Genomic DNA, 24,987 nt, shown 5'->3' with positions numbered 1-24,987 from the left:
GGTCATCCCTGATCTCCCTTCCTTCCGCCGCGCCCTTAAGACTTGGTTATTCCAGCTTGCAGGACTGGCCTAGGGTAATTTTTAGAGGGGTTTTAATTATATTTTAATTGGACTATGTTTAAATATTTCTTTTTAATTAATTTTAATTTTGTAATTGTTATTTGTGTATTTTAATCGATTGTCAGCCGCCCTGAGTCCGGAAGGAGAAGGGCGGGATATAAATTGAATTTAATAATAATAATAATAATAATAATAATAATAATAATAATAATAATAATAATAATAATAATAATAATAATAATAATGATTATCAATTTTTCTGTGCAGGGAGCTTTAAACAAAGTTTTTCCCCTTAGTCTTGTTTCAGATTGCTCTAAGCTCCCCAGGGGCCCTCAACAGTAACATATATGGGAAACACAGAGATAAGATGCTTCTTTGGCTGCTGGATAGCAATGTAATTCTCAAGGCAATTTATAGTAATCATAGGAATTAGTCATGAGTTGTTTGATTACATTTCCTGACTAGTTCCTGCTGCAAATAGCAAGTACCTTCAATTTGAACAGTATAGTTAACTATATTGTAAATGTAAATTTACATGAAAATAAACATAGTTGGGTTATTTTGTAAGAAACATTGTTTTGGAAAAAATGGTAGCAGCTGTTTTCACAATAAAGCTGCCTTTACTGTATCTTGTGAACTTGGTCAGCAAGAATACATTTTCCTAATCAAATAAATAGTCAAGTAGACTACTTGTATTGGCATGAAAGGTAGAAAATAATTAACAAATAACTTATAAAATAGCTTTTATTTGGGGGCAGTGTTTGTGTGGGTTTTGTCATTGACTTGGAACATTTTAAATATAAATACATAGATTGTGCTAATCTAATTTTGATATATCATGAATTGTTGCCCCCATTTTAAAGCAGAAGCTGAGACGAAATGTGAACTTGTTGGAGAAGCTAGTTATGCAAGAGACGTTGTCATGCCTAGTAGTGAATCTTTATCCAGGAAATGAAGGCTATTCCTTGATGCTCAGAGGAAAAAATGGCTCAGGTAAAACAAGCATTGTTGACTTTTAAATCTTTCTTTGATCTAAGTAGAGTCTTTTTAAATAATATTTTGAAGTATTAGATGGAAGCCTGATTCGAAGCATACCAGAGTTTCTTTTGTTATGAGTAATAGATGCTCGCTGAGCTTTATTCTGTTTTAAATGCAGATTCAGAAACCATTCGGCTTCCTTATGAAGAGGGAGAATTACTTGAATATTTGGATGCTGAGGAGCTGCCTCCTATTTTAGTTGACCTCCTTGAAAAATCTCAGGTTTGAAAAGAATTTGCACAATTGTTTGTGGAATTGTTAATGCATTTTTGGTGGGATATAATAGCAACACTACTTATGCATGTATGATAGAGTCAGTTGGGATATACACAGATACCACTATATAGGCGATTTGTAGAATAAGAGTGATAGCTGTTAATAGAAAAAAGAGAAATATCCCTGACAAACTGTGTGTACATAAATCTATATCCTGTATGTAAGAGTATGAATGTGTGTGTACATGGATACATATAGGCACAAGTGAATGTGTTTTTCTCCAGCATGATAGATGTAGCCTCCACCAATGGGTTATCAAAGCCTTCCTGCTCAGTTTAGACTAAGACCAAACTTTAGCCACGCCTCTCCTGGGGCGGTCCCTTCCCAGTTTTGTCTTAGTCTCGGCTCAGTAGGACATAACTTAGAATAGCTCCTCAATAGATTAAATTGATTAGTCAGTTTTAGGATAGGAAAGTTTTGGATTTTTCGTTTTTTATTGTTTCATAGTATTGGCCAGGAAGGTTGAAGACAGGATTCAGTTTGTGAGCGCGTCCCTGGGGACTGCAGGGACGCAATCTCCCTAGGAGCTTCGCTGGGGAGTTCAGGCCTTAGCTCCTACTAGCTGTTGGGCGCTGCGACGGGAGTTCCCTGAGCATCTGGGATGATTTCTTCAGATCAGCTGTTTGGCGCTGCGACGGGTGTTCCCCGAGCGCTCGGGAGCGAATCGTTCAGACGCTCCTGAAGATCGGCCTGAACGGCCAGGTGTTTCCCCCTTTGCCTCGTGGCCACGAGGCTCCGGAGAAGATCGAGCCGCTGTTTGTCTACACAGCAAACCGCAAGTTTCTTTGAATTGCCTTATAAATCAAGGGGGTGTGAAGACAAGGTTGTGGGGACCCGTGGGATTCCCTGAACAACTTGTGGTGGCTCAAATTGAAAGTTTTTCTTAAGGCTTCGCCATTTAGGCGGCAAGAAGACTCGCGGCCGCCATTTTGAATAGCGCTGGGTGTGGTCGCCATCTTGGTGAGGCCTTCACACAGGCAGATATCAGGCCTTTGGATTTCTATAGCCTACTGTGTTGGGCTTTCAAGGGGGGTTTCATCTGAAGGATTTATTCTGCTCTTTTTGTAAGGACTCCCTTAAAAGGAGGGGTTTTCCCTTTCTGATCTCTATTGTATCATTCAAATCACTTTATTACTGGTTGTAATTCTAGGGAGAATTTAACAAACCTGTTCTAATTAGCTCGCGGCGCTGTGCCTGCAGGGCCTGGGCAGACAGTTTTAGGGAGCTGTCTGGCTGTTTGTCATTGTGGTTGTCTTAGGGCGTGGGAAGCTTCCCTCCCGGACAACTTGATCTGCGTGTTTACCCCCATTACAGGGCTTCTCCTATTTGGAAGGTCCAGTGCACAATGGCAGATGGTGAAACTCCTCAGACTTCGCAGGGTTCTGATGCCCCCCCCCGCACAATCCAAACGCAGATCTTTTGATATGGGCACGGGGGGAAAGAAAAAAGCCAAAACCAAGCATTTATCTAAAGAACCCTCCAAGGCTGCTGAGCGAGAGGCCTCGAGGAGACATCAGGCACTGGAGAAAGAATTCTCCAGAGCTCAAAGGCTCAGGTCCAGTGAAACTGAAGTGGTTCCCCCTGCTTCTGTGGACAGTTCACCATTTGAGCCTCCACTAGTGCCTTCTTATCAAGCCCCCAGAGCTTGGTCTCCTCAAGGGGGAACTGAACAGGTTGGTCTCCCTCCTTCCCTTCCCGGTTCTCCTTCTTTTCCTTCTGATCCTTCAGTTCCTGCTGCTTCCATCACCCCACAGGCTTCTGAGGCCTCTGCCTCTGGTGTTGCCCCTGCAGAGCAAACCTTCTGGGCACAAAAGTTCAACTCTTTCATGCAACAGGCCTTCAACCAATTTATGGCATCCTCTATGGGTCAGGGGCCTTCACAGATTCCATCCCCTCCTCCTCCACCCTTGCCAGCAGGTTGCACTGGGTACCTCCAGTCAGCTGGCTTGGGTGTTTCTGAGACTTCGTCTCAACTAGGAGAAGCCGAGTCTGTTGACTTGGAGACATCTGACTTACCTATGTCAGAGGATGAAGAGGTGGCACCAGATCCGACTCCAACATCTGGTCTTTTTGATCCTTCTCTATTTCGATCACTATTGTTAAAAGCCTGCACCACAGCCAATTTGGTCGCAGAGCAGGAACCTGAACCATCTACGTCCACTGCGCAGGAGTCAAATCCCTTGTTTGCGGTGCAGGTTGTTGAGGAGAAGCAAGTTCCTTGCCCCGCGGTTTTCCACACCACGGTGGAGAAACAGTGGGCTTCATTGTCCACTCTACCTCCACCCAGCAGCACGGAAAAGAAACTTTTTAATGTATCACCTACTTTCTCTTCCCTCCTAGAGGTACCTACGGTGGATGCCCCCTTGACCTCTTTATTCTCCACGTCCACAGTTCCTGGTGACATGGCAGAGAACCTCAAGGCGGAGGATAAAAGATTCGAGTTTTCTCTCCGCAGAGCTCATCAGGCCTCAGCCTGGGCCATCAGGGCAGCAACGTCCTCATCCTTTTTCGCGAGGACTTCCATTATGTGGCTCCGTGAGTTACAGGCCTTAATCCCTCCAGATCAGGTGTGTGCGCAACAGACTCTAGGTAAGCTAGTTGCTGCTGCGGAATATATGGCAGATGCATCCCTCCACTCGGTCAAGTATTCCGCCAGGTCTATCGCGGCCATGGTAGCATCTCGTAGATTATTGTGGCTCAAACAGTGGAGGGCAGATCTCAAATCAAGATGGCGTCTGGCCACATATACATATAGTGATACTCAATTGTTCGGGGCGGTCTTGGAACCGTACCTAGTTTAAGGGAAGGACAAACGAAAGACCTTGGCTCATCCCTCCAAAAAGGCGGATAGGAGACCTCAGCAAGAATTCCGCAGACAGTCCTTTCGTGCCAGGGGTTCCTGGGATTGGCAGCAGCCCTTTCGATCAGGGCAGTCCTGGGATTGGCCCAGAGGTTCCCGATCCTTTTCCCCCAGACAGGATCGACAACAGGACCGCCAAGAGTTCAGGAACCAGGGGACAGTTCCAGAGCAAGCGTCCCTTCAGGGGAGCTGGGGGACGCCCATACAGGAGGTCCAAGTGACGCCAATTTGGATCCTCCCATAGGAGGTCGCTTGGCTCTGTTCAGCGACGCTTGGGAGGTCACCACCAACGATACTTGGGTGAGGGAGACCATAAAATTCAGCCTAGCCCTAGAATTCAATTCCATTCCCCCAGACCGCTTCATTCAGTGTCCAGTCTCAAGACACGCAAGCAAGGCCAGGCTAGTTCCCACGGCCATTTCCCATCTGTTAGATATAAAGGCCATAGAACCGGTGCCTCTGGACCAAAGGGGAAAGGGATTTTACTCCATCCTCTTTGTGGTCCCCAAGGCCTCGGGGGGTTGGAGAGCGATCTTGGATCTGAAGGGACTAAACCACTTCATATCTTACAGGAGATTCAAGGTGCAGTCTCTCAGGTCCATTCTGGCCAGTATCAGGAAGGGAGATTATCTCTCCTCCATAGATCTGACAGAGGCTTATCTTCATGTCCCAATCCGACCCCATCACCGCAGATTCCTCCGGTTTTGCCATGCGCGCAGGCATTATCAATACAAGGCCCTACCCTTTGGCCTATCCTCGCCCCCTTGGGTTTTCACAAAGCTGCTGGCGGTATTAGCGGCTCATCTCAGGCTGATACCGGTAAGAGTACAATGCTATCTGGACGATATAATTATCCAGTCCAGTTCATTCCGTTCTGCGCAGATAGATCTGCAGACCACAATACGGACTCTTCAGAGACTCGACTTCTCCGTGAATTTCAAAGAGTCACACCACTCCGACCACTCGGATCTTACACTTAGGCGCAGTGATAGATTCAAACCTATGCAAGGTTTATCTATCCCAAGAACGCAAGGACAGCATCAAATCTCTTGTTCACAAAATTCAGAGAGGCAAGGTGGTTCCTCTGGTCCAGCTGTCTCAGCTGTTGGGAAAGATGATCTCATGTCTGGGAATAGTGCCTTGGGCAAGACTTCACACCAGGCATCTCCAGTGGTTCCTACTCCCTTTCCAGAAGAGGAACATGAGTGCCTCCATACGGAAGGTGAGAGTTCCTCATCACACACTACTGGTGGGCGTCGCCAGCTATGCACCAGGGATCACTTTTCAAGGAGCCTCACAGACTCGTCCTGACCACGGACGCCAGTTTATTCGGATGGGGCGCGCACATACAGACACACATGGCACAGGGCCAATGGTCTCAGTCCGATCTCACAATATAAATTGGTTGGAACTCAGGGCAGTACACCTGGCACTTCGCCAATTTTCCCACATAGTATCGGGAAAACATGTCCTGGTAATGACGGACAACGTCGCAGCCAAGGCTCACATCAACAGGCAAGGGGGGACCAGGTCTTGGTCCCTCATGCAGGAAGCCCTGACTCTGGGCCTGTGGGCAGAGTCCAATCTGGCATCCATTTGTGCAGAACACATATCCAGAGTGGCAAATCACCAGGCCGATTCTCTGAGCAGGGCAACGGTGGACCATTCAGAGTGGCGCTTGGACCCGGCCCTCTTCAGGGAGATAGTGGAAAGGTTCGGTCCACCTCTGGTGGACTTGTTTGTCTCACTGACAAACACCCAACTGCCCAGATACTTCACGAGGTTCCCATCACGGGGGGCGGAGGGAACAGATGCTCTCCGCAGCAACTGGCCCAAGGGGCTTCTATATACATTCCCTGCACTTCCACTGATCCCAGCTGTCATCAGAAAGCTTCTCTTGGAACAGGCGGAATTAATCTTGCTGGTCCCGCACTGGCCAAGGAGACCTTGGTTTGCCGACCTCGTGGATCTGTCGGTCTCCCCGCCATGGAAGATCCCACCGGATCTCATTTCTCTCAGTCAGGGTCAGCTCCGGCACCCGGATCCACAGTGGCTTCAATTAGCCGCTTGGCACTTGAGCGGGAGAGTTTGGCCAAACAGTCCTATTCCTCTGGAGTAATTAAGGTAATTCAGGTCTCCAGACGTCCTTCAACTAATAGGATTTATGATAACACATGGAAACATTTCTGCGCGTGGTGTACCTCTCGAAAGCTTGACCGTTGACCATCACCATCCCGATCCTCTTAGACTACCTCTTAGAGGGCCTGAACAAGGGTCTGTCTCATAACACCATTCGCAGGCAGATTGCTGCATTATCATCGGTTCTCACTTGTGAGAATCAGATGCAACTATCGCATCACCCGGCAGTTAGGGCATTCCTTAAAGGAGCTGTTTACACTGTTCCTCCTGTGGTACATAGATATCCCACGTGGGACTTGCCTAAGGTGCTGCAAGTTCTCGCGGGTTCGCCTTTTGAACCAATTAGATCTTGTTCCTTAACATTTTCTTTCCCTGAAAGTCGCCTTTTTGGTTGCCATTACATCGGCAAGGCATATCTCTGAGCTGGCCGCGCTCTCGGTCAGGAGTGATCTATGTAACTTTCTGGATGACAGGGTGGTTCTCAAGTTGGATCCTTCCTTCATTCCGAAAGTCAACACATGGTTCCATAGGTCTCAGGATCTGGTTCTCCCAGATTTTTGTCCCCGACCGTCTCATCGTCTGGAAAAGTTATGGCACACTTTAGACGTGCGTAGGGCCTTGCATCACTATGTGAAGCGAACTGAGCCTTTTCGCAGGACGGAGGCACTGTTCGTGTCTTTCCAGCCTTCTTCCAGGGGTCTGAAGGTGTCTTCTTCCACCATTGGAAGGTGGATCAGAGCGTGCATCTCTTATGCTTATAGGGCTCAAAATCTTCCGGTTCCAGCAAACATCACAGCTCATTCAACGCGCAGCGCAGCTACGTCTTCGGCCTGGTCTACCCAGGCTTCGGTTGAGGAGATTTGTAGGGCAGCCACCTGGTCTTCCCCCTCTTCATTTATAAGGCATTACAAGCTTGATCAGTTCGCTGCGGCAGACGCTTCCTTCGGCAGGAGAGTCTTGCAGCAGGTGGTTTCTACTCATGACTCATCAGCCTAGACTTCCCTCCCGACAGGGACTTGGGTGGCTTGGGTATGTCCCATTGGTGGAGGCTACATCTATCATGCTGGAGAAGGGGCGTTGTCTTACCTGAACGCCTTTTCTCAGCATGAAGATGTAGCCTCCACACCCACCCTTGATAGTTGGTCTAGGCTGCATTTTTTTCAGGAGGAGTTGTGTCAGACCATGGATGCTTCGCCTCGTCGTCCAAAACTGGGAAGGGACCGCCCCAGGAGAGGCGTGGCTAAAGTTTGGTCTTAGTCTAAACTGAGCAGGAAGGCTTTGATAACCCATTGGTGGAGGCTACATCTTCATGCTGAGAAAAGGCGTTCAGGTAAGACAACACCCTGTTTCTTTGTAAAATCAAAGCTGTAATTCACCATCTTAGGCTCCATATGGCCTTAAGGCAAAAAATGTTACTTAGATTTCTATAGTGGCTTTAGCCTTAAATATTATTTAAATTGCTGGTAATATTACTAGCAACATTACACTAATTACTTATTTTCACAGACTCATTTTAGAGTTCACATGAAAACACGGCTAAGGCAAACATAATTAACATAATGTTTAACTTGATAAGCTTATGTTTTCTGATTCAGTGAGAAAACATGATTTGAACAGTGATTTGGGTAATGCCTCAGTGAGTATGGTTATAGTTATATAAGTTCAATGGCAAGACAAAGCAAAACAAAAATAGATCAGTGTACTAAGACTTACTTCCTTATGTTCCCCCTACTTAGTTTCTTTTTCTAAGGCAGTGATGGCGAACCTTTTAGAGACTGAGTGCCCAAAAACTGGCCCTGCCCCCGCTCCACCCCCTGCTCCGCCCCACCCTGTCCCCCACCCCACCTGCCCTCAGGGCCACTCACTGCCTCCAGGGCCCACCGCAGATCGCCCAGGCAGCCCAGCAGCGCCATGGCGGCCACGCCCTCTGCCCACGCCCCGCAGCATCAACTGTGCATGATGGGGCGTGAGGGCAGAGTCTTGTCTATGCTGCCTGGCTGCCATGTCCTTGGCTGCACTGCTCCATGTGGGCCACGCTCGGGGGTGACTCTCCTCCAGGGGGGCTGCCGGTGAGGGGGTCATGGGGGGAGGCGAGGCTGGGCAACGGCACGTATGCCTACAGAGAGGGCTCCGAGTGCCGCCTCTGGCACGCATGCCATAGGTTCGTCACCACTGTTCTAAGGCATTTCCAAATTAAATATTAGAAAGAAATTTGTTTTGAACTATTATTTGTCATATTTTTACTATAACTGATCCTTAGTAAACGATTTAGAACTTTGAGATTGTCTAAAAAAACAATAAAAGCAAGTATCAGTTTTTATATCACATGGTACCATCCTTATTCTCACTGATGTATTGATAGAAGACACATTTAACAATTGATCCTAAGATGTAATGATCATTTTGGTTCTGCTTAAATATAATCAAACTTCAAAATCGCTGTATGAATGGAATGGAACGGAACGGAACGGAACAGAATAGAATAGAATAGAACTGGAAGGGACCTTGGAGGTCTTCTAGTCCAGCCCCCTGTTCAAGCAGGAGAACCTATACCATCTCAGACAACTGACTGTCTAGACTCTAGCCTTTCACACATTGCAATGAAGATATAAAAGAAGAAAAATACGTTTTGATGCCTTATGATAAAGGAAGTAGTTGTAATCAAGAATTTTCCCATTGTACTGTGATATTTGCAGTTCTGGCTAATTCTTCTTGGTCTCAGTTTTCTTAGATGTGATTAGAAAGTATGAAGTATGTCATTCATCTTAAGTGACTTTTGGTTGATGAAGAGGGTATACATCTTAGAGTTATTCATATGCAGCTAACACACATACTTCATTGTTTCATTATTTATTTATATATTATATTTATTTATTTTTAACATAATAGGCCAATACAGTGTGAAATATATCCAAATGGGAAATAATGTTACATATAAGAAGGAAAAACCTCTGTATACTGCTAGGAAGTGGCCATGAAGATACTGAAAGACATTTTGGCCTGAAATGTTGTCATGTGTCCTGATTGCAATATTTTCATGGTCAATACTGTTCAATTACTATGAGAGTAATTTCTACCTAAGCCAGGCAGAAACAAGAAACATACCTCTTCTTAAAGCTGATACAAAAGTTGATACAGCAATAAATTTAGCTGTAGGTGTCAACTGTCCAGTTGACATTTCCAGAAAAAGAAACTCCTGGGACATGATTTTACTAAGAGTATAATACTTTACTGAAAATTTACATTGGCACAGAAGAAGCAAAACCAGCTCTGGTTTTCCTGTGTGAAAGCTTACTTAATTAAACAATAGATTCCCTTGCCCCCACTCAGTGGGTGTTCACATTATCCAATAGTAATGCTTCTTCTTGTTATGGGATAAGTCCATTTCTCCATTGAGCACCTATGTTAGTGATCTTGGCATTCTTGTAGGCTCTGAAGGATGCCTCGGTTGCCTAGATTACCATCCCTCCCACCTTTGCATTCCATTCCACAATCTTTACTCTGTTTTTGTCAAGCTATGAGTGAGGGAGAAAATGTAGGTGAAAGGGCGAATCAGTCTTGACAGTAGGAAAATGTTGCTCAGATACCAAACACTACATTATACCATGAGAATAGAATAGAATAGGGTAGGATAGGATAGGATAGGATAGGATAGGATAGGATAGGATAGGATGGGTCCTTGGAGGTCTTCTAGTCCAGCCCCCTGCTCAAGCAGGAGAACCTATACCATCTCAGACAACTGACTGTCTAGCCTCTTTTTAAAAATCTCCAGTGATGGAGTGCCCACGATTTCTGGGAGCAAGCTATTCCACTGGTTAATTGTCCTCACTGTCAGGAAGTTTCTCCTTAATTCCAAGTTGCTTCTCTCTTTGATCAGTTTCCAACCATTGTTTCTTGTCCTGCCCTCTGGTGCTTTGGAGAATAATGTGACCCCCCTCTTCTTTGTGGCAGCCCCTCAAATATTGGAATACTGCTATCATGTCTCCCCTATTTCTTCTTTTCTTTAGACTAGCCAAACCCAAGTATATAGAAAAAAACATAATTGTGTAATTTTATTTATGTTTATTTTTAAACAGATTAATATTTTCCATTGTGGGTGTGTCATAACAGAAATACGTGACTATAGACAGTCTGGCAATCTGAAAACTCCAACATATCAAAGCAAACACATTCTTTTGCGCCCAACAATGCAGGTAAACTCTTCATGCTTTCAAGAATTGCCATTGCTACAGCTTCAATTAATTTTTATTTATATCGTCAGTATTTCATAATAAATGGTTACCCTCCTTTTTTCTAGACCTTGATTTGTGATGTGCATTCCATTACAAGTGACAACCACAAGTGGACACAGGTACAAAGTTATATAAGCCTTGTGATATTATAGGTTGGTAATCCAGAAATTTCTGATCTAAGATTCATTTTTGGTGTAAGCTGTATTTCTGGTGTAAGATCGGTATTAGCTTATCCAATAAATCACTGAACAAATTCTGTTCAAATAGAAAGCTTTTCGACTATGATGGAATGTTCTTCCATAATGAAAACTAGCATGTTAGAAAAAAGAACCAATTTTCCAAATATCTACAGTGAAGGAAAAAATTATTTGATCCCTTGTATCATGGTTCCAATAGATGAAACCATTTGAAAGAACTTCAAGGCAAGAATTTCTTCCTTAAAGAACATTTTTATTTGGCTACAACATAATGGCACATACAAAGGTGAACCCAAGACTAAATTCCCCTCCCCTAGGTTACAAAGTTGCAACCTACATTTCCCACCCCAAATTGCTGTCATAAATCACATTCACCAATTCCTCCCAACTGCTCCAGCCCACCAAAATGTTATCAGCAATGACCTTGGTTCCCTTACATGTGAATTGTTTTGGCTAACTGAGAACTACCCCCTTCCTCCTTTTTCTAACTAATTAAGTGGCAAGACAAAGTGAAAAATGGCTTCAATTTGGATTGTCACACGTTGACATCCTGCTGATTTGGTACGTTTGCCCACTGACAAAGAAATGATCAGTCTATAATTTTAATGGTAGGTTTATTTTAACAGTGAGAGACTTGTTGTCTTGGCCGTGTGTTTTGGGTCATTGCCATGCTATTGATGGTACATAGCCCCATCCATCGTCCCTTTGATGCGGTGAAATTGTCCTGTCCCCTTAGCAGAAAAACAGCTCCAAAGCATAATGTTTCCACCTCCATGTTTGATGGTGGGGATGGTGTTCTTGGAGTCATAGGCAGCATTCATCCTCCTCCAAATACGACAAGTTGAGTTGATGCCAAAGAGCTCGGTTTTGGTCTCACCTGACCACAGCATTTTCACCCAGTTCTCCTGTGAATCATTCAGATGTTTATTAACAAACTTTAGACGGGCCTGTACATGTGCTTTCTTGAGCAGCAGGTGCTGCAGGATTTCAGTCCTTTATGGCGTAGTGTGTTGCCAATTGTTTTCTTGGTGACTATTGTCCCAGCTGCCTTGAGATCATTGACAAGATCCTCCCGTGTAGTTCTGGGCTGATTCCTCAACATTCTCATGATCATTGAAACTCCACGACGTGAGACCTTGCATGGAGCCCCAGACTGAGGGAGATTGACAGTTATTTTGTGTTCCTTTCATTTGCGAATAATTGCACCAACTGTTGTCATCTTCTCACCAAGCTGCTTGGCGATAGTCTTGCAGCCCATTCCAGTCTTGTGTAGGTCTACAATCTTGTCCCTGACATCCTTGGACAGCTCTTTGGTCTTGCCCATGGTGGAGAGTTTGGAATCTGATTGATTGATTACTTCTGTGGACAGGTGTCTTTTATACAGGTAACAAGCTGAGATTAGGAGCACTCCCTTTAAGAGAGTGCTCCTAATCTCAGCTCATTACCTGTATAAAGAACACCTGGGAGCAAGAAATCTTGCTGATTCATAGGGGATCAAATACTTATTTCCCTCATTAAAATGCAAATCTATAACTTTTTTGAAATGCGTTTTTCTGGATTTTTTTGTTATTCTGTCTCTCACTGTTAAACCTACCATTAAAATTATAGACTGATCACTTTTTTGTCAGTGGGCAAAGGTACAAAATCAGCAGGGGATCAAATAATTTTTTCCCTCACTGTATGTTGAAAAAATACTTTATTCAAAGGAAATTCATTTATGTAAAGAATACAGGTAGTCCTTAACTTACAACTGATCATTTTACGACTCTTCAGAGTTAACGACAGACTTGAAAAGGGTGCTTTATGGCCCATAAAGCACTTTCGGTTGCACACACAGCTGTAGCATCCCATGGGCATATGACTATGATTTGAATGGTTTTGCCAGTTTCTGGTGTTATTTGTCAGTTTCCAATGGGTTGGAAACTTAATGGGTTGTTGCTTAATGGCTGTTGTAAAAATGATCATAAAATCGGGTTGGGTCATGTGGATGCCTGACTTATGACCACAGCTTACCATCCAAATTACAGTCTCAATTGTGGTCATAAGTTGTCGACTACCTGTACAACCTAGGTGCAAGTTTAGCATCTTATTCAGAAACCAAGAATAAAAAAGTATGGATTTGGTTCCTAGTTGCAATTGTTTCTTATGGCAGAACATTTGAGTTATAGAATCAGAAGTTGTGGGTGCTTCAACACTGGAAGTTTTTAAGAAGAGACTGGACAGCCAATTGTCTGAAATTGCATAGGGTTTCCTGCTTGAGCAGGGGATTGGACTAAATGACCTCCAAGGTCCCTTCCAGCTCTATTCTGATTGATTGAAGGATTGGAAGAGATCTTAGAAGTCATCTAGTTCATCCCCCTGCCCAGGGCAGAAATTTTTGTACCATTCTAAATATGGTTGTCCAATGTTTGCTGGCAAACCTCCAGAGATGAAGCATTCACAGTTTCAGAAGAAAGGCTGTCTACCACTAAATTCCTTCTTATTTTGAGTTTGGACTTCCTCCTCTAAAGTTTCATCCTTGTTAGTTCTTGTCCTTTTCTTGAAAACTGTTAAATAATGTGAAACAAAATCTCCCAAACTCAGAAAACTTATAGCAGCCTATATACCGTAACTCTATAGCAAACCTGTTTTGATTATTTTAAATAGACAGACAATTGATTAGTCTTACAACCATAAAAAAGGACAAAATCTAATTCCAGGATAAAAGAAAAGAAAATACAGCAATAAAATACATGTGTGTATACATTATATTATATTATATTATATTATATTATATTATATTATATTATATTATATTATAATATTATATTATATTATATTATATTATATTATATTATATTATATTATATTATATTATATTATATTATATTATATTATTATATTTATTATATTATATTACATTACATTACATTACATTATATTAGACGAGCACTACTAGATGTGTGGATTAAAATTAAAAAATCTAATTACATGAAAATACCCAATTGGATTTCAACACTGGAGATTTTTTTGCACCCAAAATTTATGAACCTGGGAAAGGTAATTACATATAAAAACATTCTAGATGAGACCGGAGAATTGAAAACAAGAGGGGAACTATTAGAAGATGGCATAGAGTTGGAATGGTGGGCATACTTGCAAATACAAGCATGATATAGAAAAGATAAAAAAGAACCTGGGATTAAACTAGAATATACAGAACTAGACAAAATTCTGCTAGGAACTGAAGACAAAATGATAAAAAAGATTTACCAATATTTATTAGAACAAAGTATTCCAGCAGAACTGGTAAAAGATACAATGTTAATTTGGAATAAAAACTTTGGCTATAATATCGAGTTAGATTATTGGCAACTACTGTGGGACAGGAATAGGAGATTAACATTAGCTACTACTTACAAAGAAAACTTATACAAGATGTTTTATAGGTGGCACCTCCCCCCTATAAGGCTAGCAAAAATAGACAAAAAAATCTTTACCATTATGTTGGAAATGTAGGAAAATAACAGGGATTTACTATCAAATGTGGTGGGAATGCTCAGAAGCTCGAAAATTTTGGCACTTGATAAAGAATTGGTTAGAAGAGATACTATCATTAAAAATTGAAGCAAAACCAGAACTCTTTTTATTAGGGATCACTATGGATAAATTCAGCAAAGGAGCTTTATATTTAATTCTGCACATTTTAACTGCAGCAAGATTAACATATGCTCAAAATTGTAAAAGAAAAGAACCCCACCCCCCCCGAAGAAGAAATACTAAACAAAATTCTATCCTGTGCGGAAATGGACAGACTGATATTAGAGCTCAAAAATAAAACAGAAACAGAGTACTTTGAAATTTGGAATAAAGTGTATAATTGGTTGGATTTAAAGAGGTACGCTGGGACAAAGGCTGATGATTAAGTAGATAACCTAGAAATTCTTATTTTAATATTTGTTATATCAGATAGAACCAAAAGTTATTTAACTACTAGGATATACTTTATTGAAAGAATGTGCACTGTGTAACAATATAATAACTTTAAAGTAATATTAATAGTATCATTTAAAGAGGGAAGTTGTATCATGAAAAAAAAAATACATGTGTGGTAAACACAAAGAATCAACATTCAGATAAGTGCATCACCTTTACAGCATGCCCCAATCTGTTCAATATAACAGGTTCTTAACTGTCTTAACTATAAACTTAGCAGTTCTGCTCCCAATGCATAGATTAGAATCCAGGAGGAAATGTAGGATAATCTGATTCAAATCACAGGGGGCTGTTCCTTCAAGTAAGGATATTAAGTGTCTAGGCCTAAGAGAGCACATGGTTAACAGTCAAACAAAATATGAGCAATATCCTTGATGGCTGGGGCACCACACATCTCTCATGATATGGCATGTTGTAGAAATACCCATATTTGACCTTGTTTTTATTTGCCCAGTATAACATTGGGCAAAATTGAGACAGTTTCTCATATGAATTGAAAATATACCTATTTCCCTCTCCTTCTAGTTGCATCTTTTCCATGCTATATTTTATTCTATTCTGGGAGACTTTTTGATCTTCCAGGATAACATTTGGGGAGACAACAACAAAAGAGGCTGCAAAGAGAAAGAAGTAGGAAAACCATGATCAATAAGTACATTCCCATAGAGCCCCATTTGTTATCTGAACTGATATGATGGATGGCAAACAGTGGTTGTACATGTGCTGCAATTCTTCTGTGTGACCTATATATCTTCATGCACACATTGCGTTAAGCAATATTTTATTTAACAATTCTAAGTTGAACAACTCATCAATAAATTAGTTTTAAATGAATTAATAATCATACTTATATGACCAATTTCTAGTTTGTTTTCCTTCCCTTTTCTCTGGTTAAGACATACTAATAAATTTGTTAATATTTGACAGTAACTATAGCTCTTAAATTCTAGAAATTGAGCAATTTCTGATTTGCTGTACTTTTTTATTTTGTGTAACTAGAATAAAGATATTAAATATGTTACTAAAAGATAATATTAAATAAAATTTATCTACTTCAAAAATGGCAGTACTTACAGACTTGAAGATTATTGGAACTAAAAAGTCAAACTCAATAGGTTCAAAAGGAAAAGTTGTCTATTAATATTCACACATACAGTATGTTTAAGAATCAAGTCACTCTAGTATATTGAAAAGAATGAAACTAATTGTTGTCTACATAAATATTGAAAATGAAATATATTGACCTCAGTGGACTTACTTGTAAAAATGTAGCATTAATGAATTATTGCCCTTTTAGAATCTTCTGAATTTGTGTTTTAGGAAGACAAACTTCTATTAGAAAGTCAACTTATACTGGCAACAGCAGAACCTCTGTGTCTGGATCCATCAGTTGCTGTTACATGCACAGCAAACCGGCTTTTGTATAATAAGCAGAAAATGAACACTCAGCCAATGAAACGGTACTGGAAAATATTCATCTTTAGAGGATCTTTGCAAAAAATCTGCTTTATTTTATACTAGGAAAAAAAGTGGATTACATTCAAATTAGATAACTTTTAAAGCCAATAACCTAGAACAGTGAATGCAAATATATTTCAGGAAAAAAATGGATGAAATCCAATACAATTGTAAACTTATATTAGTTAATAAAAGTTTTTTTTCTTCTGTTCAGTCGTATCCAATTCTTGGAGATTGCCTGGACTAGTCCCTGAAGTTTTCTTGACAAGGTTTTTCAGTAGTCACTTGCCATTGCCTCCTTTCTAGGACTGAGAGAAAGTGACTGATCAAAAGTCATCCAGCTACCTTTGTGTCTAAGGCAGGACTAGAACTCACGGTCACCTGGTTTCTAGCCTGATATCTCAACCACTACACAAAAGGAGTTGTAAATAGAATATAGGTACAAATTCAATAGATATTTATAAAATTAAATACAAATATGTTTTATACATTGAAGATATAAGCTTGCAATTGACTTACTTTTCTTGACTTAAAAGGAATTGCACAGCAGCTTTACAACTACATTATTAAATCATGATTATAAATGCTTGTATAAATATGTTCCAGAATATTAGTTTTCTTTATATTAATCTTGCAATATCTTATAGATGTTTCAAGAGATATTCCAGGCCATCTCTGAATCACCAGCAGGAGGTGTCTCAAAGTACCGTTCCACCACAGTTCAAGCTGTTTGATTATTTACAAAAAAGAAAGGAAAGGAGAGGAAACCAACAGTATGATCTCAAAATTTCCAAAGCTGGAAATGTATGCTTATTTTAAGAAGCTTTAAAGTAATACATTTGTGAAATGTTTTTATCCTGATGGCTGTTTGTATATTTTTGTCCCCTTAGTGTGTTGATATGTGGAAACAGAACCCCTGCTATTTGACTGCACCATCTGAAGTAGATGTAAGTTTACAGATTTAGCAAGCTTTCCTTCTATCATCCAAGTTGGTGGAGGAGTTTGAGTGAAATCCTAAACCTGCTTGCTATTTTGTGACACTTTAATTTATTCTAATAAAAACTTCCTAATTATGTCGTTATTTAAAATAGTGAATATTTTTAATATTTATTAATGAAGGATTCTTTTGATGATGTTAGTAAATTTGTTGTGACAGTTTTTCTGGGAATGTTTTATCGTCCCTAATTCTAAAGATCTATGTAATTACAAGTAACTTTAAAAAAATCCTCATTAGAGTTATACGTAATCAACTGGTTAATCCAGGGTAGATAGTCTTTTGGGTTGAAAGGCCCAGATAGAACAGGGCTACATGTCTGTCAGGCTCCAAAGGAGATTGAACTATGTTGATTAGATGTCTTTAAATAACCAGTATGATACTATTTTTTTAAAAAAAAAAAACCTAGGCATAATGTATTAACTTTATACTTTATTCAAGTGTTGCTTTTATTCATTTGCACTTTAATTTGGTTTTTTTATTTCTCAAGGTGGAAAAATATGCTAAAGTGGAAAAATCTATCAAAGCTGATGACTCACAACCAAGTGTCTGGCCGATTCATGTGAGTAGTAGTAGATTTTTAGTTAATTTCCAAGAACTATTTCTTTAGAAAAAATGGAAATGCAGTATAATGAATAATTTGTTCATAATTATATTTAGGTGATTAAAGAAAAATTCTAAAGATCATTTTCAGTTATTCATTAAAATGGAAAACTGATCTTGTGAATTCTTCAAGTATCCAACTTCCTAGCAATAGAATGTAATTTTTTAGGAGCTGCTGTTGAGTGTGTGAATAAACCAGTTTATTGTGTTCAGAATTCTATTGCCTCTGAACTATAAATACTGTACAGTCAAAGAATAAAGAGTCAGTTATCCAACAATGATAATTCCTATCTTTTGTAATTAACAGCTTTATGTTTGAATAAAAATAAATAAAAAGTACTTGTAACATAGATGATTGTGCGGGTAAGAATATCAATCTTGCTGTCAAGGAAAATCAAGCTTTTGATAGAGTGTGCCAAACCATGTGCACTAATCAAACAGGTGGTAAGGAAGTAGGGGAACTCAAAACACAAAACAGAAAGTAAACACAGGGTCAGTCAAAAAGGACTCAAATGTCTATACACCAATGCACAGAGTATGAGGTATAAACGGGGTGAATTAAAAATTTAATTACATGAGGACAGATATGATATTGTTGCCATTACAAAAACTTGATAGGTTGAAACCCACAAATGGAATATAAACTAAAGGTATTTAAATTATTTAAAAGAAACAGACCAAATAAAAGAGGAGATAGAGTTGCACTTTATATAAGAAATAACTACCATGTTTCCCCGGAAGTAAGGCCTACCCTGAAAATAAGCCCTAGCTTGATTTTGGGGGGTGGGTCTAATATAAGCCCTACCCCAATAATAAGCCCTAGTTTTGGGGTGAGGCACACACCTAAAGATCAAGCTAGGGTGGGGATATGGGTCTGGAGCTGCCCCACATGCTCTATACCCACTTACCTTGCAGCCAGGTATCCTCGCCGGCCCACTTCTTCTGCAGCCAGGCCTGCATTTCTCAATCACAGGCCTTTCTGCAGCCGAGAACCCAGCTATGGATTCAACCCATAGCTCGGTTCTGTAAGAGACCTTTGCAGGTGAGAACCGAGCTATGAATTGAATCCATAGCTTGGTACTTGTCTGCAGAGGCCTTCTGGAAAGGCCTGACTGCCTTTAAGAATGAAGCTGCTCCTTCGGTCGCAGAAGAAGTGGACTGGCTAGGCGGTGCTGTCGGTGCTGGAGGTGAGTATAAAAGAACACACACACACACACCCGGAAAATAAGACCTGGTGCCTCTTTTGGAGGCAAAAAAATAAATAAGACCCAGTCTTATTTTCGGGAAAGCACAGGTATATCTATACAGAAATAGAGTACAATGATGAAAACTGTCTTGAATGCATTTGGGTCAGTATAAAAGGAGGGGGGGATGACATTGCCATAGGTGTATATCCAATCAAACAGGAAATAGATGAACTTTTTGCTAGCCAGTTAACTAAGGTATGTAGGAAGCACTTCACAATAATAATGGGGGACATTACCCTGACATCAACTGGGAGAGACAAACTCTGCACCAAGTGGAAGATCAAACAGGTTCCTGACAAACCTAGCAGACAACTTTGTTTCCCAAAATATAGAGAAGGGATTTCCTGCCTGAGCAGGGGGTTGGACTAGAAGACCTCCAAGGACCCTTCCAACTCTGCTATTCTGTTAAAAAGGAATAAGCTGACACCTTAGTATTTTGAAATATTTGGCTGTGACCAACTGTCAATTTGAATATTGGTGTTCTTGGCTAGTTGTTTGCTGATAATTCTGTGTTGGCTAGAGCTATGAAGGGTAGTGGAAGGCTCTTATTTTAAAAACTATATTTATGGACAAATCAAAGATACAACCTTTTGATTTTAGTCATTAATATTAGTACAGAAACACTTATAAATATAAAAAGAATTAGTGTGTTGAAATTATTAACTTACCTTATATATAAGATGAAACCCCATTCAAGTAATCACTTCTTACAACTATTCAACTTGAAAATCCAGCAGCATAGCGAGGATGCGTATGTTGAACAAGATACTGGTAGAATTAGAATTAGAACCATCTAGATTAAAATTTAACATTTGAACTTCAGCAGAAGAAACAACTGCCTTCTCTGTTGGATTGCACTATGCCAAATAGACCCCATGTATAATCTGGGGGTCCTCCAGGACTCATGGCTCTTGTTCAAAGAGCAGGTGGCAACTGTGACTAGGAGACCCTTTGCTCAACTTTGTTTTGTGACCAGTTATGCTCTTTCCTGGATAGGGAGATTCTCTGTTTGGATGACTATAATGTGCTTTACCTGGGGCTACCCTTAAAAAGTATCTGGAAGGTTCAATTGGTTTAAAATATGGTGGCCCTCATGGGTTTGTGCAGGTCTAGGTTTGAACATGTGCCATCTCTCTTGAGGGAACTACAATCATTGTTTATTTGCTTCCAAGTTCAATTCAAGGTCCTGCTGTTATCTTTAAAGCCCTACATGGTGTGGGATGAGGTTATCTTGGAGGGGGACATAAGAGGATACATACATAATAGGATGTTGGATTTAGTTTTTTACATAACACAGTAATCCTATCCATTACCAAATTAAACATGTCCAAGCAGAGTTTATGAAGACTCTTGTATTCTCAAGAGTCCCAAGTTTGTTGTTCTCTGTACAACTGTATAACAGACTAAGCATGTCATAAATATGTTGTTTAATAGCTTTTATAAATGTTCTTTTTCTATTTGATAGGAAATGAAAGATGATTATGTCTTTGAATGTGAAAGTGGCAATCATTTTCAGAAAACAAAATTGACAATTTTTCAGTCACTTGGAAATCCATTGTACTATGGTAAAATACAAACTCTTAAGAATGATGAGGATAATGAAAGTCCATCACAGTAAGTGGCAATGTAAACATTGACAATGTTGGACATAATAATATATTATAGTTTGTGTATGAATACCAATAAAGTATATGATTAGTTGAATGAGCTTAGGTGACCTTGATCTCACATATTGCCTTCCAGAATAAAGATTGCTTCCATTTCATTCCATGTATTTTACTGTAGGAGTGGATGTCTTTTTCACCTTGTGGATCACAACAGATGAGATGTTGTGTGCATGCATATCTATATACTTGCTAGTATTTGCATTTATATAGTATCACAGAATAGTGGAATTATAGTTGGAAGGAACCATTTAAGTCACCAAGCTCAACACCATATCAGTACTGAAATCCAATTTAAAACAGCACAAACTGATGTCTGCCTTGAACATATGCATAGATTTGGAATCTACCATCTTCCCGATTAATTCATTCCATGATTGGACAGCATTTACTATTATGACCCCCTTCCTAGCATTGAATTGGAATCTGCTTTATAATAACTAAAATCCATTATTCCTTGTGTAAGGACCTGCCTCAATTAAACCTCCCAAGAAAGCAGAACTCTTGAAACGAAAATCATTCCAAAAGAAACTTTTATTGGAAGGTGTTAACAGCGGTAGTAGAAGGCAGGATCTGAGAATTTCTTGCACGAATCAATAGTTTAAAAGAGACAATGAAAACCCCACACCAACTGTCCCTCCAGACATTCAAACAGGCCACTCCACAGGTGTGAAAATGTTGTGGAAATGGAAGATAAGTCTCCGAACTTTTTCTCCTCCAGAGATAAGGCAGATGGCCAGAGGCACATTCCATTCTCACCCCTCACGAAAAAAACATCAAAGAGGATAGAGCAAGGAACAAAGCAAAGGAAATACACTGTAGCAGCCCTGAGCTCCCCTTCCCTCTCCCAGAAGATTGGCAGAACCCGAAAAGAAACAGAAACCCCAATGCATATAAAGTGACAGGTTCTGACATGCTGCCCCCAACCCAACTGCTTGAAGTTGGGTTTCCGTGTTAAGCAAACATCATGTACGTTCAGCTTAATTGATGTGGCATATATAATCTATATTGTACATTTACTTAACTTTAATTAGTGTATTATATTGTTTACAGTTTTCTTATTGGCTCAAAGTCAGAAGCAGAAAGGTAAGCACCTGATTACTATTTGCATGATTCTACAGGTAGCTAGGTTTTGCTCTTGCAAAAATTCCCCAGATTGTCCTTATGTTTTATTTGTTCTTTTCCTTGGAAATGAAGTTTATCTTAAAACCCGTGATCTTTGTGTAGTAGGAATATACCTTTCTCACCTATCAAATGCATACATCCTCAGAATAGGATAGTGTGTCTCTTATTCTGTGTTTTGCTCGGGAGTTAACTTCCAATGTTTGGGTGAAATGTTAGGATGTTGTCCACTAGTGCGGTATGGAATGTTTTGCAGAAAATTTAGCAAAAGAACTGGAGTGTAGTTCTAAAAGATAGGTATAATCTTTTTATTGATTAAATTGCACATTTTGTATTTCAAACTGCCTATTTCTTTCTTAATTACTTTCATTTGTTATTCATGCTTTTCTTGCCATTATATAATAACAACAGAAACTTAGGAACTATTCTTGGAATCCACTCAAACACTGAACTCAGAATAAAGAAAAGTGATGAATTAGAATTTGTTTCTAAAATATGATTGTGTAGAAAAGTAGAATATATTTCACAGGTAATACTTTTAGTAAGCATTTTATGTTAAATACACTGTTTTCATTCAGTTCCTTAATTTATGAATATATAAAAATTAAGTCAGCAGAAATATAAAAATAAGCAGATCTCTGCTATTGTTCATTATCTAGATAGAATTTCTGCAATTTCATGAAATACGTATTAATCTCATGTTATAGAGTAGTGAACCAATACCAGGAGCTGGTTCAAAATGAAGCTAAATGTCCTGTGAAGATTTTTCATAACTCAAGTGGATCAATCCATGTCAGTCAACTTTCTCCTGGGAAGGAACTAGAAGTAAGTTATTTTTAGGATTAGAGGATAACTTTGTACTCTTAAAAATATCACAGTTTCATTTAAGCCCTGCCTAAAAAAACATGCAAATTCACTTTTTATTAGTGACTTAATTACTTGACTTTTGCCTATTTATTTTTTATAGATGAATTATTATAATCTGGTGCTAGAATGTAACAAATTAAGTACTCTATGTTATCAAGTAAATCATAATAGCAATAAGACTTATATAAGGCTCCATAGGGCTTTACAGCATCCTCTGAGCAGTTTACAGTCAGTATATTGTCACCAAAAGTCTGGGTCCTCATTTTACTGACCTTGGAAGGACTGAGCTGTGGGCAAGCCATTACGATTTTTGGTTATTGAGGTGAGGGTTAGGGTTAGGGCTTGAGGAGAAACATATGCAAAGTTAAGGAGGTTGTTGTTCATTTTTCCTTTCAGAAATTAATCTTCTTTCCTAATCTTTTATGCTGTATGTATCTTAACAAATAAAGAAAGCATTTGCAAATATGAACATCATCTTCCTTAATAGAAAACAATCTTAAAAATGTTCATCTAGAAGAGAAAATTAATATGTGATGAGAAAATAATGAAGATATCCCAGAATTCCCAAGCAGCAACACTGGCTGGGGAATTCTGTGAGTTGAAATCCAGGGGTTAATTGATTAAAACAATTGGGATAGTTTTAAAGATGAAAAGATGAGCTGGGAGGATTCTGTTTATATTTTCTTTTAGCAACTTGGAAAACAAGTTCATATTCAATTTTTGATAAAAAATAATATGACAACCTGTAAACTTATTTAATATCATTAGATAAATTGTTAAATGCTTCAGAATTGAATTAATTATGTAAAATTAAATTTTTAAAAATATTCTAGGTGATCATTCTATGGATCTGAACTAAATTCTAGGCTCAGGCTCAACGTTTAAATGATGTTAAAATGTGAGATGAAAGTGTTTTGCAGTATAGAGACATGTTTCTTGGCTTGACTGGTTTGATTAAAAATAACTTGTTCTGAAAAAGTGAGCTCTTTTTAGGAATACAATAAACAACTCTTTCTACTAATAGTGTTTATTCCCATTCCTGAAAAAATGCAAATATGCTGATTTTGACTGGCATATCAGTTTCCATATTTATTTGTTAGTATTACCTCTGTAGATTTCTTCTGATTCCAAGGGTGTATGCTTGCTTTTAGCAGACTGAGGGTGTGGCAGGTTATATTCAGTCTTCAGTGTTGGGAAAAGGTGTGAAACACAGACCACCTCCCATCAAGCTACCTTCAAGTTCAGCAAGCAGTTCTTCAGGTAAATACTGTTTCAAAGCACTTTCCTTTATATTGAGAAGATATTTGTGGAATAAGTTGTGCTTTGCTTGTTTAGAATTTGTTAGTGAATCTTTCAGGGAATGTGAACGTACATTTATAATCTTATTGATAGGAAAAGTTGCAAGCAAGTTACTCAGAGCACATTCCCCTAGCACAGACATGTCAAACTCGCGATGTTACATGATGTCGCGCGACATATCGGAACTTTTTCCCCATTGCCAGCAATGGGGTGGGTGTGGTTTCCTCGTGATGTGTGCCCCTGCCGGCAGTTTGACACCCCTGCCCTAACATAATAAATTATATGCCTTCTCCAATGTCCTGTCACTCACTTGATAAGATAAACAGACTGGAAGCTAGGAAAACAGGACTCCATAACAGCTTTCTAGAAAGCTGTGGCAGATAATTTCTCACAGTAGTAACATTGCTTGGAAGGAAGAGAAAAAGACATATTCAGCTTCCTTCCAGTAGGAATAGTGAAACTGCAGTCTAAAGAAGTTACTTACATTCCAAACAATTGCAAAAAAAGTGAGGTGGTCTGCATCATTTTTTATAAGCAAGTATTGGATTGCATAACTAATATGTACTGTAGCAAAACTGGGGAAACAACTTTAGAAAATGAAATAATCTTTCTGATGTTGGTTCACAGAACAAATCCATCTATTAATTATGCTTTTCAGGTAATATTTTTAGTCCACAGCAGTCAAGCAGTCATCTCAAATCCCCAACTCCTCCTCCTCCTCCTCCTCCTTCTGCTCTTCCTCCTCCTAAGCCTCCCTGTGTATCTCGGAAGCAATCTCTGGATCTGAACCAATTGAGCCTGCTTTCTTCGGCTTCTGGGTCTCCTGCAAGTGCTTCACAAAGTGAGTCTCGCCCTAAATTCTCCATTAAATCTTCATAGGCTTCTCATGGTAAACTTCCTAATCGGCTGATCTGGAGAAACTAAATAGCACATGTCCTAAATTGTGTATTAATTGT

At 39.7% G+C, this 24,987-nt stretch overlaps 1 protein-coding gene across 8 annotated transcripts in view; it reads left to right on the top strand.

Annotated features, from left to right (window-relative positions):
* Window positions 1–24,987, top strand: part of SUPT20H (SPT20 homolog, SAGA complex component) — a 50,256-nt gene that overhangs the window by 6,070 nt on the left and 19,199 nt on the right. For 5 of the 8 annotated variants that reach the window (XR_001549150.1, XM_015827616.1, XM_015827608.1 and 2 more), the window contains exons 7-19: window positions 924–1,053; window positions 1,217–1,320; window positions 10,450–10,566; window positions 10,671–10,724; window positions 16,098–16,237; window positions 16,883–17,039; window positions 17,126–17,182; window positions 17,720–17,791; window positions 20,545–20,693; window positions 21,797–21,829; window positions 22,573–22,690; window positions 23,884–23,992; window positions 24,690–24,872. Coding sequence is in view for 7 of the 8 variants with exons in the window: in XM_015827616.1 (XP_015683102.1) it covers window positions 924–1,053; window positions 1,217–1,320; window positions 10,450–10,566; window positions 10,671–10,724; window positions 16,098–16,237; window positions 16,883–17,039; window positions 17,126–17,182; window positions 17,720–17,791; window positions 20,545–20,693; window positions 21,797–21,829; window positions 22,573–22,690; window positions 23,884–23,992; window positions 24,690–24,872 (1,423 nt within the window). In the remaining variant the exon portion in view is untranslated. The remainder of the gene's footprint in view (window positions 1–923; window positions 1,054–1,216; window positions 1,321–10,449; window positions 10,567–10,670; window positions 10,725–16,097; window positions 16,238–16,882; window positions 17,040–17,125; window positions 17,183–17,719; window positions 17,792–20,544; window positions 20,694–21,796; window positions 21,830–22,572; window positions 22,691–23,883; window positions 23,993–24,689; window positions 24,873–24,987) is intronic. The other 3 variants (XM_015827617.1, XM_015827600.1, XM_015827585.1) reach the window with 1 other exon arrangement.

The sequence above is a fragment of the Protobothrops mucrosquamatus genome, unplaced genomic scaffold (assembly GCF_001527695.2).
Source record: "Protobothrops mucrosquamatus isolate PMUCROS unplaced genomic scaffold, P.Mucros_1.0 scaffold_215, whole genome shotgun sequence".
NCBI classification, from domain to species: Eukaryota; Metazoa; Chordata; class Lepidosauria; order Squamata; family Viperidae; genus Protobothrops; species Protobothrops mucrosquamatus.
The sequence above is the reverse complement of the archived record's forward strand: the minus strand, read 5'-3'. Positions and strand labels throughout refer to the sequence as shown.